Here is an 18,931-nt window from a genome sequence, read left to right as displayed (position 1 = left end):
TTGACTGGGTTGCCAGAATACTCATTTTCTTGAGCTGCACATACATTAGATTAGATTAGATAGATTAGATAGAACTTTATTAATCCCTCGGGTGGGTTCCTCTGGGAAATTCGATTTCCAAAAAAGCACAGCACCGACAGAAGTTACAGAGTTACAGAAGTCTCTATGATTATAGATATATGTAAATAATTTTGGCATGCACAAACATACACAAACAAGATTCATCTAAAGCAGGGGTGTCAAACTCAAATACACAGTGGGCCAAAATTCAAAACTGGAACAAAGTCGCGGGCTAACATTAATATTTATTTTAAAAAAAAAATCTTCCTCCAGATATAAGAATGAATCTTTTCTTATGGACTCAAATAAGTTTTACTGGAAAACTGAATATGGAACAAGCAAAGCTTAATACTAAACAATATATATATTAGCTGTATAATACCAGTAGGCCAGCTCTAATAGTAATTTGGTATGGCTTCACGGGCCAAATGTAATTAGGCTGCGGGCCAAATTTGGCCCGCGGGCCAGAGTTTGACACCTATGATCTAAAGTCAACAAAATAAGATTTAGCTGCTATTGCTCTTTTCTTTTAAGGTTTCTTTAACTCATACTACAGTGTGCACATCTAATTATCTATTAATTGGCTGTTGCTACCCAGCAGCCAGTTGGCGCGCATGAGTAAACAGCGTGTTTTATATTCATTCTGCTGCGGTCTCCGAGATTACCCAGATGTATAGTTAATGTATATTAAATATGTAATCACCAATATGCATATTTTATTTGCATATGGCTGCACTTAGGCGGTGAAGATGGGATGTCTTCCCTGTGCAGAAGCAGATTCAACCTGGTTACTTTGCTAGAAAAGTAAATAATGCTGACCGGTCTTTGTTATCAGCTATTAAGAGTACAAAATCCATTAAATCATAAGCAAAATACTCATTTTCACAATGAGGAAATTACATTCAGTGGAGCTCTGTGTGTGATAAATTTTATATTCGGTATCATAACTGTGATTATGCACTCTTGTAATGTTATGGTTCATCTTGGGTGACACTTCCAATGAGCTGCAGCAACGTTTTTTGTCCCCAACAAAGTCAACTTCCTAGAAAATAAGGACACTAGCTCTTACAGACACGACAAAAACTTAGTGAATTAAATTTAAAAATGTGTCCCGGGTCTTCAGGTCATGGCTTGAGTTAAGTTCTACTTCAAATAGATTTTCTCCAATTTAAGCTCCACTCAAACTTCTTAGAAAGCCAGAAAGCTTTGATCAGCTCTCTTTTCTTCTCCAAGACTGGGGATGTGGAATTCAGTTGTATGATTCCTTTCTCTCTCACCCATTATCTGGTATGGACTTTAACGACGGACAATTTCATTTTAAGCATTTGAATTTTAATCTTTGACATACAGAGCACCAACAAAAGGTATGTTTGTACTCAAATATTAAGTTTGTTTAAACCCATATACTGTAAATAAAAGATGTGCATAGCCATCATAACATCCTCCACAGGCATAAAGATTCATTAGTTATTCCTCCTCTGCATGTTTTTTATCTTTCATTTTCTTTTCTTGTCTTCACCTCAACTTTTCTTAAAACGAGATGCTAATAGTTGCATGAGATGGTTGAGTTGAGTAGTTTAGGTTAACAGTAGGTGGCTTGATTAGAAACACAGAACTGTAATTCACTGTCTATTAATTGTCTAAGATACTAGTTTGTGGCTAAACAAGCTCAAAGCAAAATGCAATTATTGGAAAAACAGAACAGCTGATTCTTTGTACAAAAATGAAACTAATTAAATTAAACACTCTACAAGACCTATCACTTAAAGCAGTTACATCTTTAATTATGCACAGCTTTAAAGCTATGTCCACGCATAGCTTTGGAGCAAAGTGATTCGTTCCTCACTCATCTCTTTGAAGCTGACAGCTGATTGCTCACGGACATTCCTGGCTCTGGTTGCCTAGGTAACCTTCTAATGTATTTTGCAGTAGTTTCTGTGTGATAACCAGGAAACAGGGCTAAGAACTACAAAACTGCCTTTTTACATTTTTGTAATTACATATTAATAAACTATTAAAGTGAACTTCATATGCTTTAAATTGTGACAAATATTACTATGAAATGTAGTAGAAACATTACCAAACATTTCCTTATAATAAGCCACAATATTAAACATAAAATTTGCATTGATACCGTCAAACAATGCTGAATACTGGATAATAGGATTATACTGTTATACTTTTATAATAATATAGCAGCAACTGCTCAGCTGCACTGGAAAGAATATAACTTTGCACCTCTGGTAAAATATGCAGCATAAAAAAGCGTAGAACAAGCATACGGCATTATTTGTGTGCCACTATTCTGAGCGCGCATTAAAAAAAAGTGGGCGCACGTAAAAAAAATTTGCAGGTACAAGTGTTGCATTTTGAGGAGAAATTTATTTCGAGCAAAGAAAAGCTAAATTTGAGTGAACAAAATTCATTGCTGCGTGCAAAAAATGTATTTCAGTGTTTAGGTAGCGCACACACACACACACACACACACACACACACACACACACACACACACACACACACACACACACACATATATATACACAGGGAGTGCAGAATTATTAGGCAAATGAGTATTTTGTCCACATCATCCTCTTCATGCATGTTGTCCTACTCCAAGCTGTATAGGCTCGAAAGCCTACTACCAATTAAGCATATTAGGTGATGTGCATCTCTGTAATGAGAAGGGGTGTGGTCTAATGACATCAACACCCTATATCAGGTGTGCATAATTATTAGGCAACGTCCTTTCCTTTGGCAAAATGGGTCAAAAGAAGGACTTGACAGGCTCAGAAAAGTCAAAAACAGTGAGATATCTTGCAGAGGGATGCAGCAGTCTCAAAATTGCAAAGCTTCTGAAGCGTGATCATCGAACAATCAAGCGTTTCATTCAAAAATAGTCAACAGGGTCGCAAGAAGCGTGTGGAAAAACCAAGGCGCAAAATAACTGCCCATGAACTGAGAAAAGTCAAGCGTGCAGCTGCCAAGATGCCACTTGCCACCAGTTTGGCCATATTTCAGAGCTGCAACATCACTGGAGTGCCCAAAAGCACAAGGTGTGCAATACTCAGAGACATGGCCAAGGTAAGAAAGGCTGAAAGACGACCACCACTGAACAAGACACACAAGCTGAAACGTCAAGACTGGGCCAAGAAATATCTCAAGACTGGTTTTTCTAAGGTTTTATGGACTGATGAAATGAGAGTGAGTCTTGATGGGCCAGATGGATGGGCCCGTGGCTGGATTGGTAAAGGGCAGAGAGCTCCAGTCCGACTCAGACGCCAGCAAGGTGGAGGTGGAGTACTGGTTTGAGCTGGTATCATCAAAGATGAGCTTGTGGGGCCTTTTCGGGTTGAGGATGGAGTCAAACTCAACTCCCAGTCCTACTGCCAGTTTCTGGAAGACACCTTCTTCAAGCAGTGGTACAGGAAGAAGTCTGCATCCTTCAAGAAAAACATGATTTTCATGCAGGACAATGTTCCATCACACGCGTCCAAGTACTCCACAGCGTGGCTGGCAAGAAAGGGTATAAAAGAAGAAAAACTAATGACATGGCCACCTTGTTCACCTGATCTGAACCCCATTGAGAACCTGTGGTCCATCATCAAATGTGAGATTTACAAGGAGGGAAAACAGTACACCTCTCTGAACAGTGTCTGGGAGGCTGTGGTTGCTGCTGCACGCAATGTTGATGGTGAACAGATCAAAACACTGACAGAATCCATGGATGGCAGGCTTTTGAGTGTCCTTGCAAAGAAAGGTGGCTATATTGGTCGCTGATTTGTTTTTGTTTTGTTTTGAATGTCAGAAATGTATATTTGTGAATGTGGAGATGTTATATTGGTTTCACTGGTAAAAATAAATAATTGAAATGGGTATATATTTGTTTTTTGTTAAGTTGCCTAATAATTATGCACCGTAATAGTCACCTGCACACACAGATATCCCCCTAAAATAGCTAAAACTAAAAACAAACTAAAAACTACTTCCAAAAACATTCAGCTTTGATATTAATGAGTTTTTTGGGTTCATTGAGAACATGGTTGTTGTTCAATAATAAAATTATTCCTCAAAAATACAACTTGCCTAATAATTCTGCACTCCCTATATATACATGCATTATAGTATGATTTCAGTAAGTGATTACTGCTGAGTAATGTAATGTTACTCAGCAGTAATCACTGTTGATACAAAATAACTGCTTGGATATTACTGGGGCAGTGATGATAGTGATGATAAAATTATTGCCTCCTTGTTTCCAACTTATTACCCCACAATTACCAAATTATTACCTAGCTCTAAAAGTGCTACCTAAAAACACAATCTCTTGTCTTATCACTACACAAATACTACCTAAAACTACAAAATACTACACAAAATAATGCAACACAAAAAGGACAACAAAACCTTCAAGTTTAGGCTTGACAAACGATTTTTGTGTTTATCAATGATAATTTTTGGACCTTTAGTTAATATCATTGTGACAAATAAGTGTATGATTGATACACTACACTTCTGGTCATCCTTTTTACTTCTTTAGAGAACACTGACTTAAATCAACATCATATTTCCAGATGTACAGGAGAATCCAAAATTGAAACAAATGCAGGAAGCAGGCAGTGGTGAGGCTGAGATGGAGACAGAGAGCCCAGGAGGTATTTCAGAGACTCTATTTTTCACTGTAAATCTCTGTTTCCCTTCCTTGCATATATTTTGTCACTCCTGCCTCGTTCCTTAGCCCCGATAGCTCTCTGGTTGGAAACTCACTGGTCTTTTTGTCCCACAGTGTTTCTCTGGTGTTTTCCCTTTGCATGTTGTTTTTCAGCTCTTCAACAGTAAACGACACTGATCTGCTGAACAGTTCTGCACAAAGATCTTTGTTTCCTGCGATAATTTTGTTTCACATATTACTAATGACACATATATAAAAATATAATTATGCATGAATTAAACTGTGGCAATACAAATCATAGGGAGTAAGTATATACTGAGGAAATGTGCAGTAAACATGATCCTCTAATCATTTTGTTTTCACATATTCAGTCTTGCTTGATAGCTATAGACTGATCAGCCACAACATTAGAATCTGCTTCAATCCATCAACATTTGGGACTTCTGCAGGTGTCCTTTGGTCTCTGCGATCAGGTAGCAGATCATTTGCCTGCTGGAGGTTGCGGGTGGGGCGTCTGTGGATCAGGCTATCTCTGGTACATCTTGTAGATTCATGTTTGCATTAGTATCTGGGCTGTTTGAAGGATAATTTAATGTTCTGCGTCAATGTAACATCCACATAAATGACATGAAACCAGATTTCTACAGCAGAACATTGCATTGTAAAGAGATGGCCGTTATTAATTACTTTACATAATCTGTATTTTTGATGTTGTGGCTGATCTCCATGTAATAAGTCATAAATTCAAATATGTAATATCAACAAAACATGCATTATCTCCTATACTGTCCGCCATGACTGCTGCCTTCCCCTGTGTTTTCCGTACTGTTATATATTTATCAGATAAGTACCTGTAAATGAAAAAGTGAAGAAAGATTTTTTTAATCTTTTCTTATTTTATTGTTTGTATGTTTGTTTCTCCTTTTGGAATTTGCTTTTCACCTGTTTTGTACAAGAGTTAGACTGATATGATGCTTTTCCTCTGATTTTATGCAGATTTTATGCAGGAATGATGCTTTGCTTTCATCAGTCTGGCCTTTGGTGGGGAGCCGATGTCTCATACTTTCTTACCACCTTTGCTGATTTATTTATTACTATCAAACTACAAGTCAGCCTTCAAAGCGCATATCAATCTAACCCAGTGCATCCCTACCACTACACTACCCTTTAAGTGTATGTAGAGTCCTCACTAGGTCCAGTTTAAGCCCTTAATAATTCCCAGCTGTTACCCTGTAAATGAACCCAGAGCTCTTTCACCTTTAAGGCTCTTTTTTAAATCTCCCACCAGATTGTCATTAAAGCTCCTTTTTCTCTTCATTCAGTCTGTTTAAAGGCAACCCGCCAGATGACGGCATCCCTGTATGTCTTCCTCTCTTCATCCTTCCACACTTTCATGTCTCCCTCCTTGTACCTCTTCTTTGTCCCAATTCCTCTCATTCATTGATTGCAAAATTTAAATTGCATCCATCCATCTCTCTACACAGTGGAGCCTAGACCCTCAGTGCCTCCAGCTCCTCTCCTGCAGCTGGAGAAGTGCTGCACAAGGAATAACAGCGCCACCCTGGCCTGGAGGGTAGCTATGCCCACCATCAACCCCATCGAGGGCTACATCCTGGAGCTGGATGATGGCAATGGAGGACAGTACAGGGTGAGTACTATTTGTTAAACAAAAGATTTACACTAATAGTGTTTCCCACAGAATTACTCTGTATCGTGGCAGTAATGAGGCACAGATCATATGTGTGCACCCAAAAGAAATGCATATATTTTTTGTGGAAATAGATAATAAAAAATAAGCAGTTGTGTCTCCAGGACAAGAGAATAAAGACAGCTGAACGACACCAAGAACCATCACAGCAGCAACTTGAACTTGTTTCTCAATCTCGTTGTTTTCTCTGAAGGTTGAAAAAGATTCGTGGGCAGCCTGCCCAAGAAATTTCTGTTTTTGGGAAACACTGCAATAACTCTACTGTGAAAATAACTAATCTAATCTGAAACTCAGAAAATGATGTTTAGTAGCTCTCCTCAATATGATGCTCATATCTGACAAAGGACAGATAATACTCTTTATGTGTGTAAGTATATGAGTCATCATCAAGCATGCATTAAAAGTGCTAGAGATCTTGACCTCTTCACTAATCCTTGAGCATATACTGCCTCAACTTGCATTTCAAATGATGCTGAGTTTGTGTGTGTCTGTGTGTGCGTGTTTGTGTGTGCCCCCAGGAGGTATATGTGGGGAAGGAAACAGTGTGTACAGTCGATGGTCTTCATTTCAACAGTTCCTACAACGCAAGGGTGAAAGCTTATAATTCCATTGGAGTGGGTCCATACAGCAAGACAGTCATGCTCAAGACTTCTGATGGTACGTGGTGTGTGCTGGAACTGGCTTAGCTTCCAGAGCATGACAGATGGACTCTTTGTCTGCCTTACTTTTGATTCTGCTCTTTTGGCTGTCTTGATTTCATTATATATTTTTACCCAAGGGATTTTTTTGTCTGCGAGCTTCTTTGTAAAACAGGTTTCATGATGTAATTTCATCTGACCTATGTAACTGTGAACAGAAAAGCCTCTTACATAGAGGAGGAGATGTTTTTGGGAGAAGGCAGGAGAAAGGTAGGTGGAAGATTTTGAAGAGGGTGAAGGAAATACACTGGACAGGAACAGTAGACAAAGAAAGGGGAAGAAAAGAGAAACGGAATAATGAAGAGGAAGCGGATGGAAAAAAGCTGAAGTAGACCAGGTTTGAGTAGACAGTAAAGAAAAGTCACAAACAAGAAGAAAACAGAAGGAAAGAAAAGGAGATCAAAGGAGCGGTTAAGTAAGAAAAAGAAAGGGGGCAATGGAAAAAGAGGATAAAGGTAAAACTGTACAGAGATGCAAAGGAAAAAGAGAAAAGGAAGGAAAAAACATAACTGCAAAGGGAGAAAAAACAGAATATACTGCTGGAGAAGAAAGGAAAGAATGAGATTAAGGACTCAGAGAAAGAGGAGGTGAAAGAAGAAAATAGAGACACCCACTGTGTAACAGCAGAGCAATGCGGGTGGAGATTTTTACAATACACAAACACACAAACAGTGTCTCTGAACCAGCCACAACAATAATGGGCATTAGAGTCTGTTTTCTGACTGATAACTGTTTATCCCACCCGCCCTCTTTTTATTCTTCTCTATCATCGTTCTTCTTCCTGCCTACTCTGCCTCTTTTTCCCTCCCCTTCTCCTCCTCTTCCTCCTCTCTCTCTCTTTGAGGATTGTACCGCAGCTACACCGAGAAAGAAAACTGCGGCAACGTGACTCTTGTTGAACAGACAGCAATGGCTGCAAACAAAAACATGGCATCCGTGTAGTGTGACAGTAAAAATCTCATGTGCAAGCACTTTTTTAATAATGCATTGGTAGTTGATGAAACATTTCCCGTCTCAGGCCTACACTTTACAAGTGCATTGTTTTCTGTGGATGAACCCAATTAGTTGTTGCCCACAACCGCCGTACAAAGATTTCTAAGGTCACATTCATTATAAAAGAATCTTTTAATACATATTAATGTGATTATTTGACAGAGTGATTACATTTATAGTCTTGTTTTTATCAGCCAGAGATGAAAATATCCCTTGCTGAGTTAAGCTGAAAGTTGTATTTATGTGTATTCCTTGAGCTTGTTCAAAGTATTTTGATAATTTAAAAAAATCAGTCACAGCAATTAAACTAGTTTGACTTTTCAGACCACACAATGCTAAGAGAAGGTGTAACAGACTCAAGTATGGGTCATTTGGAAGATGCTTGTAAAAAGCCTCTACTGTCTAGGGATGGGTATCGTTTAGGTTTTATCCGATACCGGTGCCAAACCAGTACTTTTGAAACGGTGCTGGTGCTTAAACGGTGCTCAAACTTTTGCTTTGGTCATTTTAGCCTTTTTGGCCAGGGTGAAGGGAGTATCTGCCATCAAACAAGAAGACAGCCGCATGTAACTACAACGGTGTTTGCTAGTTCACCTTACATGCATTAATTTAATAACGTGGTTAGCCTACTCAACTTAAATTACACACGAACATTAAGCTACTCACGCAGAGAAGAACGGCTGCTGCTGCCATCATCATCCGTCATCATTTCTGCTACACTGGCAGGGCTAGGGGCCAGGACTCTACTCTTCGGGTTCTTGGGGGATGTTGCTAACTTGGTGCATTTCTTGGCTTCTAAAAAAACGCTATGCATCGCCAGGTTGGTTGTCAGATTCGAGGTGTTATCTCCTTTGCACAGTATCACAGTATCACCTTAAAGCACTTGTTGCAGGCTGCTGAGTTTGCATCTTTTGCTGTGAAGTAAAGCCAGACTTTTGACCACTTTGCCTTGGGCATTTTTAATCTGTAGCTCTAAAAGAATGTACGTACCTGGGCCCACCTACTATCCTTGCAAAGATAAAATGATTGGCTAGAATCCAAAGTGTATGACATCTCAGGAAGAAAAAAAAAAGCACCGAAATAAAGCAATGAAATGTGCGCTGCTTTTGCCATAATGGCACCGGATACCGGTACCCATCCCTACTACTGTCTAAAGAGAATATTGTAGCACAGCTTAGGTTTTGAACTGAACAAACCACAAGACTTCTCGAACAATGTCCTTTTAATGTACAGCGCCATGTTTGGAGAAAGTCAAACACGGTGGTGGAGCGGTGATGGTTTGGGTTTGTTTTGCACCCACAGGACCTCGGCTCCTAGCAGTCATTGAGTCACCCTTAAACTCCTCTATACTCCTCTGATACTAAAGTATTTTAGAGTCAAATGTGATCATGTTTGCAAGAACACCCAAATTGGTTCATGCAACAGGAAAATTATCCAGCAAATCTACAATAAATAGCTGAAATAGAAAAGAATCAATATGCTACAATGGCACAGTCAAAGTTCAGACCTCAACCTGACAGAAATGCTGTTTTGGGACCTTAAGAGAGCTGTGCATTAATAAATGACATCAAACCTTAACGAAATGAAGCAAAGCTATATAGCAAATATGGCCATAATGAATTAAGACACTGAAAGTTATAAAGAAAACAATTACTTCAAGTTATTTCTGCTAAAGGTGGTTCTATGAGCTTTGAATCATGTTTTATTTTCAAAGGACTGTATAGGGTCTTTAATCCTATGAAAAAGAAAGCATGGCCCTTCTAGAATCAGTGATATAATTATTGGCTTTACTGTAGGTGTGGGTAGGTATAGCTACCCAGTAAGGTTCACTTTGGATGAGCAGTTTTTAAAATTATTTTAATAAGATGCAGAATACAACATGTGACTAAATTTAGTGTGAATGTTAGTACAGACTTACAGAATTTCCAAAGACTATTAGCAGGCTAACTGTTGTGTCCTTCTTACAGTGGCTTGGTTCACCTTTGACCCCACCTCAGCTCATCGGGACATTGTTCTGACTAATGACAACCAGACAGTTAGCTGTAACAGCTATGATGACCGTGTGGTGCTGGGGACTGCTGCTTTCTCCAAGGTGAAGTGTATACAGATATTTTCCATTTAAATTTGACAGCGATTAGCCTTTTTCTGTTGATTTTTGGTTATAGAAGTTATAGAAGATTAATTTTTTTACCCCCTATTGAATCTCAGGGCATTCACTATTGGGAGGTCAGCATTGATCGCTATGACAACCACCCAGATCCTGCGTTTGGCATAGCAAGGATCAACACCATGAAGGACATGATGTTGGGGAAAGATGACAAAGCCTGGGCCATGTATGTGGACAACAACCGCTCCTGGTTCATGCACAACAACTCCCACACCAACAGGTAGGTGCATGGGGAGCAACAACACCACCAACAGTTTTTAGTGATAACTTTTAACCATTGTTCCCTACATTGGACATGTTGTATAATACTGGCATAAAATACATATCATATTTAAAAAATGAGAACAATTAAGAGATTCCATCTGCATGTTTTCAAGAAAAATCCCAAACTGATATCCTGCAGGATCCAGAGGCTCATATCATTCAAATGCAAAGACAACTGACAAAAGACTAATTTAAGATTATTTTTTAAAATAATATACTGGTTACCTTCCAATACAGTGCCTGAGTTTATTTGTTTTAGATTTGCCTTTCATCCTCATGTCCTTGTGAACTTTAGGTCTGTTTTCAGCTGCTATTTCGAGAATCGTTGTAGATCAGAATTCCACTTCTGTGCATGAGCATTGTGAGATTTTATCATGGACGTCAAACCTCTTCAGTGGCTTTTGTTGTCAAAATGATCAGATCATTTTGAGGAACATCACTTCTGGTGGGGGTTTGTTCCCCAGCTACAACCCAGTGTTTGCCTATCAGGTCTTTCTTAAGAGAGTGCACTGTGAATTTTTCCTTAAGGTCAGACTGTCAATGGAGACTTGCAAATTGGGTAACAGCCCGAGGCTTCTGTGAGAGAACACTTGGTTGAGATGTGGTGCAGGCAAGAATGAAAGGAAAGGTTTACCTGGGATGTGTTGCTTGGACATGGTGGCACTAACATAAAGACAGGAGGTAGCAGAGTTGAAGTATCTAAGATTAGAGAACTGGCAAGATTAGAGGACCAGCTCAGGTCGAGTGTTTTGATGACACAGTTTGAAAGGCAAGGCTGAGATGGTTTGGACATGTGCAGAGGAGGAAAAGAAGAAGATCACACAGAAGATTTTTGGTTGGAGTGAAGGAGGACACTACAGGTAAGTTTGTGTGACAGAAGAGGATGCTAGAGATAGAGACAGATGATCCACTATGTTGATCCATAAAGAGAACAGCAAAAAGATGAGGAAAATTGGCACATGCAATTATGAAGACAATTCATGCTCTGCAGATTTGGGACTTTCTTTCTTTGCCCCAAAAATTTAAGTCAAGTAGAAGAGCTCCATTTGACACACTCGAGGAGATCCGGTTAGAAAGGGAGCTTCAGGGAGCAGTCGACAACTTGTAGTCATGCTGAAAGGATTTCAGCGATGCCCAGGGACAGATTGTTGAAGGGAACATCAGGAAAGCTAAAAAAGACATTGACAGCTTTTCCAGACTTTCACTATTATCACGCTGGTTTTCCCCGCTGCAGTTATTTAATACAAAGAACAAAAGACAAATCTTGAAATTTTTACATTTGTTTTGTTTTGTCAAACTACAAAGTTAAAATTGAATATATTACTCATGCTGTGTGAACAACTCATAGGCTGCTAGGTTGTAAAAATCCCCGTTCCTGCGGCAAAGCTTTCATGGAGTTTTCAGCTCTTTCATCAACCCCTCTAAAGGATTGTTGTAGCACTTTCTGTCTTGGAAGAAGCTGTTCATAACATTAATGCCTTTAACATGTGTATCTGCAGACCGGATAGTATAATATGAAATCAGTAGTTTACGTTCCTTCATTAGGAATTTTCTGTAACATCCTTCAAGCCCTCAAATATTTAATAAACCATTAATTAGAAGGCACAATTAAATCTGAGTGGAGTGATGCTGGGATTTAATTTGTTCTATTTTTGCTGGCGAAGCTTTTAATCCTTTAATGATAATCCCACTACGGTGATTCATGAAGAGAAGGAGAAATACCTGCTGAATTTAATTTTTCATAACATGGCAATCCCAAGATTGTCATTATATCATTCCTAATGTACTATAATGTATTATTACTGTAGCAATACTGCTGTTTCCTTTACTATAAAATATGATTCAATTAGTTTGTAACATTAACAAATCCAACTTGTTAAATCTTGTCTTCCTAGAAAGCAGCACTCATCATTTTAAGTAATTCATGAGCAACTTTTGTCGTTGAGTAAAACAACAGGAGACAGGGACTCTGTAAAGTGTTTCCCTTATGCATTCATCATTCTGTCTTGTGCATTACGTCTCATACTTCTAAGAGGTTTGGAAGCTATAACCATAGATGCACACGATGACAGAGAAACCCGAAGGCTCATACAATACTAACAAACAGACTAACAAACACACAGGGGAGCTGTATAAGATGGCTGCAGGAAACATCAAAACATGCATCTGCACCGTCTCTCTGTCTGCTTCACAAGGAAGCCATCAAACTCTCATTAAAGATTTATTCATGAAAAATATCTGCTCTCTTGACTTGTCAGTTCTCTACCCACCTTTCATGTCATTCATCGTGTCGTGTCGGAGCTTTATTTTTGACTTCTTAATCTCATATTGATTTCTTTATCTGTTAGTGCCCTGACAGCCTAATCCTGGTGAGTGTCTGCATTTCTATAAGTTTAGAGACATTTGTTTAGCTCTTAGCAAAAACACAAGCTTTGTGGTTAAAACATAGTTTTTTGGAGCGCAGGTTTTTGCCATAGATCGTTTTCATTAAGTCACTTCTTAAAACAGAGAACAGAGAGTTTACGTGTTAGACAAAAAGAGCAGACGTTTAATTTTAAATACATTTGATATGTGAAATAATTCATTCAACAGCAACTGAGCCAATTCTAACTTTGATTTATGAGTTACAGGGGTCTTTGTTTGCCATTTGATGCACTGTTAGCTTCAGGTTCCATGTAGAAGACGCCAACAAATGTCACATAAAACACACAAAATATGAATACAAGAGTGATCAGATTTTTTTAAAACTTTAACTAATTTAACACACACGTAGATTAAAGTATCATAAACCAAAATAATAATAATAATAATAATAATTAATTAAAAAACACATTAACCATCCCAGCAACAGCCTGTTCACTCTGCTGCCATTTGGCAAGAAATACTAAAGAACCTGTTGCTGCATCCCCAGACTTCAGAGTGCTGTCTTTAAACAAGCTGTGAATGAGTTAAAGGACTCTTCGGTGACTATGTTTTGTATTCATTCTTTTACATATATATTTGTCTTTTTTTGCAGCATGACACAACTACAGTCATATTTGTGCTGTGTTACCTTCAATGTGAAACTTAACCTACTATAAAATCTGTGCATTTACGGCACATATACATAACAAAATTGACTAGCTTTGTGTGTGTGGGTGTGTGTAGGGCAGAGGGAGGCATCACTAAGGGCTCGACTGTGGGTGTCCTGCTGGATCTGACTAAACGCACACTGACCTTCTACATCAATAAGGAACAGCATGGCCCAACTGCCTTTGAGAACCTGGACGGGGTCTTTGTGCCCGCCGTCAGCCTCAACAGAAATGTGCAGGTCTGTGTGTGTTAAAGTGCCATGTTTAACAGCAATGGAAAATAACCAGCTCCCTGATGGGCTGCCTTGATTGTTGACCTCGGTAAAGTGTTTACTGCAAAATAACTCAATGAAAAAAGAAGAGGAATTAAATTCAAGAATAGCAAGGAAAAATGGCTCCCTGAGGAGAGATTCTGTACACAGATGCGATGATTAACACAAACTTCAAAGCAACCAAGCTGCAACTACATTACTGTAAAATTCAGATGAAATATAGGTTATATTTATGCAGTTTATGAGAAATTTAGTGAATGATTCCTAACCCATGAGCTCAGATTACTGTGTGTTCCAAAGGTAAATAAATGTGTCTTCTCCAAAACAAATTTCACATGAAATAGATGCAGTGGTGCTTTTATGTGCCCACTCTGATCTCTAAGATCACTGCCTGATTCGTGCTGATTTCAATGAGTGTTTTTTCCGTTTCTCTATTTCAGGTGACATTAGTGACAGGCCTGGAAGTTCCAAAGAATATCAAACAGTAAGAGCTCCCTCCTTACTCTGAGCGTGCCCTGGATACAAACCAATGATGTCATGTCCAGTACTGTCAGATGGGATCTGTTCCTCTCCCATCCTTCTCAAGTTGACCCTTAACCTGGACAATCTTCAGCTCCACGACTTTTTAGAGAAGTGACAAGTTTATTGGCTATAAATGTAATGATTACAGCTTGACGACGTCACTGCAGAGATGGCTGGAGAGCCATACTTTTTTCCACTGCCCAGTTTATTTTTCTCAAAGATACAAACAACACTGATATTATCTATATTCCAGCTTGCACAGTTTATGTTATTTTAAACAATCTGGGCTTAACTCCGCCCCTTAAAGATTTTATATTGTGCAGGAAAGATCATTGTGAGTTGAAAAATAAAGAAAAAATAGACCACAAGCAACACAGTTTTTAGGAGGTGGAAAAAAAACTCCTGAGAGAAATGATTCAGCAGTGCTTTTTGTTGCTCTGCTTCTCTCTCAGGTGTGTTTACAGCCGAGATGAACACGAGTCATTTGTAGGACTTGTGTAGTGGCACCATGGGTTTTTTCTCTCATAAAATATTTAAAAGCTAAACTCTCGCTTCACACTTTCATCTCAGTGTTGACTCCAACAGCACTGCCTTCTCTGTTTTCTCTGTGATTTCTTATCTGTGGTAAGGAATCTGACAGCCATCTTAAAGCCGGCAAAGCTTCCCTCATGATCGACTCTCTTTCTCATGCAAAGCGGCGCAAAGATCGTTTGATAGTGTTGTCAGAACGGTTTACATATTGAGGTCAGTCTGAGAAGGCTGGAACTTAATTCCATTTCATTTTTCAGTAATCTGACAGATCTACCGAGCCAGGGGTGTATTATTTTGAAATTCACAGTCTCAAAGGCCTAGAGACCACCAGCCTTTTCTTTTCCTTATTTGTCTTAAAAACCTAAAACTCCGACATCAAAAAAGCTCCCACTAAGATGTAGCAGATCGCCACATTTCGACGTCTTTGGCAGTGAACTTTTGGACTCTGCTAGAACATGAAAATGATTGCACCACTTGGTATGACTTATCCACTGGCCAGTAAGAAACATTACTGTGGTATTTAATAAATCACGTGGCCATGCAATTTGCATACTGAAACAAACCTATTTGCCTGCAGGGGCATCTCAGACTCAAAGAACTGTTTTGACTTTGACAGATCATTGTCAGAAAATGCTAAAACGAAGTAGAATCGAGCCAAACTTCATTTTCTTTGATTTACAATTTAAAGATAATATAATACACCCCCAGTCGATGAGAAAAGTATGGTCGTCTCAAGAACATTTCATTCTGTGCTCATCTCTCAGTCTCACTGCAGAATCTCAAGATGCTTTCAGACACCTTTTATCTGTGGCCCTGAACGTTATCTTTTAAAGTCACATCAGGTAAAGCTACATAAGCTGCTACATTTATCATCAGGGACTAGATATGGCAGCCTATAGAGGACAGTAGCTTCAACCAGACCACTGTGACTCAGGACATGAGACACTGTATAAAGTACATAGGTATAAGTACACTGTTTATGTATGTTTTATCAGTTCATGGAATGGAAGAATTCATTAATTGAGGTTATTTAATCTACGACTTGTTTATATCTGAGCCATTTCTGTTCCCTATAATGTGAGTTTGAGAGGTAGACTGACATTACCACATGACAGTGGGTTTACATGTGAATGGACATCCTCAAACTGTAAATACTGATATGTGAGTTATGATTATAACATGTGACATTAAGCATGGATTCAAACAAGTTTACAAACTATCTGAAGCTGTATTGTAAATAGTGTACCGTTTGTCTTTGCAATGAGGGACCCTGAAACCAACCGCTATAACAGCTCGCCCCCTGCTGGTGAACGGTGGCGAGAACAAGATTAAGGCATCCCCGACAAAACCTGCCGATATCTGTTTTCATGCTTTTCATCACAGACTTTTTAAAATGTGTCAGGATTTATGTTACTGTAAATCACAAACTATCTCATGATATTTTGGACATTTAAACATAAAGTTTACATTAAAAGGGTTGAACATTTTACATTGACAAATTAGTGTAGCACTTGTATACTTACTGCACCCTCATTCTTTAAAATATACCACAGAAATGAACAGAAATAATGTGTAAGGTTAAGAATTACTGGTATTTTTACAGGAAATGATCAGGTCTATTTTGAATGCCTATTTTAAAAACATTTAGTTACTAGTAGAGATCTAGGTTTCTAAAATAAAGTAAATATCTTTATTTTTTCTTTATTTGGACGTTTTACTAAGTTTTTAGGAGGTAGAGATGGGATATTATATTTATTTTTAAATCAGCATTGATATTTTGAATGTTAAATTCTTTACATTTGCATTGCAGTATATCTTATTTATAGGCATTTCATACACCTGGGCTATATAAAATATTTCTGAGAATGATGATCTCAAGGGAGCCACAAATAGTGAACTCATAAAGTCAAGTCAAATGTAATTCCATATACTATGATGTGTAATATGTACAGGGTGTCCAGAAGGGATTTATCACCAGTATCAACTCAATTTAATTGAATTGAATTTATATAGCACCAATTCACAACAACAGCTGCCTCCAGGTAAAGACTTTACACTATTACAGTAAGAACCCCAATGATCGCACGATGCCCTACGAGCAAACACTTGGCGATACTGGGAAGCAAGATCTCCCTTTAAACAGGAAGACTCAGGGTCAGGAAAGGTGCAGCCATCTGGTTGGACCGGTTGGGAGGTGATGAGAAAGGGGGGGAAAAAGGAGCGCGTGAAAGGACAAAAGACTGACTATTGGAGAAGGAAAACAATTTAGTCACAGGTACCCATTCAATTGAATTAAACAGAATTCAGCTGAAGAAAATAAATAGAGAAATCAAGGCCTCCATGGAGCATTTTAAAACCTGCCAGCATTGCTTTTGCTCAGTTTGGCCAATCATTTGCCATTTGGTGTTTGCTGTTAACCCTTTTTTAATGTGACTTCAATCGATTCAATAACATTTGCTTTAACATTGCATAACCACTGTGTAGCTTTAGATGGAGGGTCGTTTCAGTGGGAAGAAAATCTGAATCTGTGTGTTAATGCTTCTAGCATCGGGAACGGCAATTTTGTGGCACTGTGCTGATACCAGCCTTTTTAAAAATGCAGTTATTTTTGGTGGAAATGGGTAGAACCACACTGAGTTTCAGAAAGACATTAAGACGCCAGTGGAAAAGAAGCAATGCTTTGTCTGCCTGTTTTTTTCTTCTTTTTGAAGCTACCTGCTAGAGCTCAACAAAGTTAGCATACAGATGGTTTAATAGTGTAGGCTTTATAAGTTAATGAACCAGATCTTTTGAACTGAACCAAAAATGGAGCTAGATATGTATACTTCAAGCAGATACTGCAGTAACTGCACCCAAGTGGCAAAAAAAGCACTTACACCAAGCCTGTTGACTAAATCATGATGACAAGATCTATTTAAGTTTACATTCATCTGTAAGTGAAGATTTTTAACCCAAGTACTCTCTTCACTTAAATGTAACATATTTCCTTTGTAACATGAATACAGCGTTAGTGCAAATGTCAGAATTTAAAGCAGCTTACATTTTTTTTTACCTGATGTGCCCCAGACTGCCAGCTTTCACCTAAGGGCTACATTTACATCACTTCTGGCTGCTCAGCTCTGACCTTGCTGCCACCTCCCACGCCAGATGCAGAAACCTGCCCTGAGGCTGAATTTGCTGTAACAGGAATAGATTTCTAGACAAAAGTGAAATATCGTGTAACCAGCCTTCTGAAAAGTTGGATGATTTGGGGTTATGTCTCTGTGGTCTGTATGGATGTCAAAATGATAGTCAGGAAATCGTGACTGGAGGCAATTAAAGCTTCTGCTGAGGGGCTCAAATTCACCCTGTGTTAACATTTGGTTCCATATTTTCTTGCCTAAAAATCACTTAAAACAATATTATTTCACAGAAACGAACAAAAAACAAATCTTGCATATTAAAATATTCATGCTGCAGTCACTTCTGTCCAGATGTATTTGTAAGAGTTCCTGTATGAAATGTCCCTTTACCCAACACTTACCCACCCATGAATGTGACATATTTTACCAATTTAATTTTAATGGTATGGTGCTGGGAATTACACTAGTATTATTAGATTATGTTTGAAAAAGTAGAGGAAAAAATGTAATTTATTTACTCTATAAAGTATTTATAAATATTTAATTATGTATTTTCTTTTGTATAATATCCTCTTGAATGGCTACTAATATGGTCTGTGTTTGACCAGTAAGGATTGCAAGTCGAAAACGGCCCGCGTCTGTAAAATATTTTCTGAATAAAGGAGATGTGCTTACAGCTTCAAACATGTGACACGCTGCAGATGAGCTTCATGTTTTCCTCTTTTTGAACTGTATATACAACAACAAAAAGGCTGCTTCAAGAAAACTGTGTGAGAATTTGTGACCTCACCCAGCTGCACACTGCCAACTCAAAGGTCTTGTTTTATCATAGTGTCGCAAAACTCCAACTGTCA

General features: G+C 38.5%; 1 protein-coding gene across 2 annotated transcripts in view; it reads left to right on the top strand.

Moving 5' to 3' along the window:
* trim67 (tripartite motif containing 67) overlaps positions 1-18,789 on the top strand; it is a 59,187-nt gene extending 40,398 nt beyond the window's left edge. Inside the window, exons 6-12 of one of the 2 annotated variants that reach the window (XM_085381523.1) lie at positions 4,632-4,712; positions 6,214-6,377; positions 6,956-7,094; positions 10,096-10,220; positions 10,337-10,515; positions 13,707-13,869; positions 14,343-18,789. In XM_085381523.1, the coding sequence (XP_085237649.1) occupies positions 4,632-4,712; positions 6,214-6,377; positions 6,956-7,094; positions 10,096-10,220; positions 10,337-10,515; positions 13,707-13,869; positions 14,343-14,390 (899 nt within the window). In that variant the 3' untranslated portion in view covers positions 14,391-18,789. The remainder of the gene's footprint in view (positions 1-4,631; positions 4,713-6,213; positions 6,378-6,955; positions 7,095-10,095; positions 10,221-10,336; positions 10,516-13,706; positions 13,870-14,342) is intronic. The other variant, XM_085381524.1, reaches the window with a different exon arrangement.
* Positions 18,790-18,931: the final 142 nt, after the last annotated feature.

Source organism: Rhamphochromis longiceps, linkage group LG15 (genome assembly GCF_057381845.1).
Source record: "Rhamphochromis longiceps isolate RC_006_pf linkage group LG15, R_longiceps_female_GT1.1, whole genome shotgun sequence".
Lineage (NCBI taxonomy): Eukaryota > Metazoa > Chordata > Actinopteri > Cichliformes > Cichlidae > Rhamphochromis > Rhamphochromis longiceps.
The sequence above is the reverse complement of the archived record's forward strand: the minus strand, read 5'-3'. Positions and strand labels throughout refer to the sequence as shown.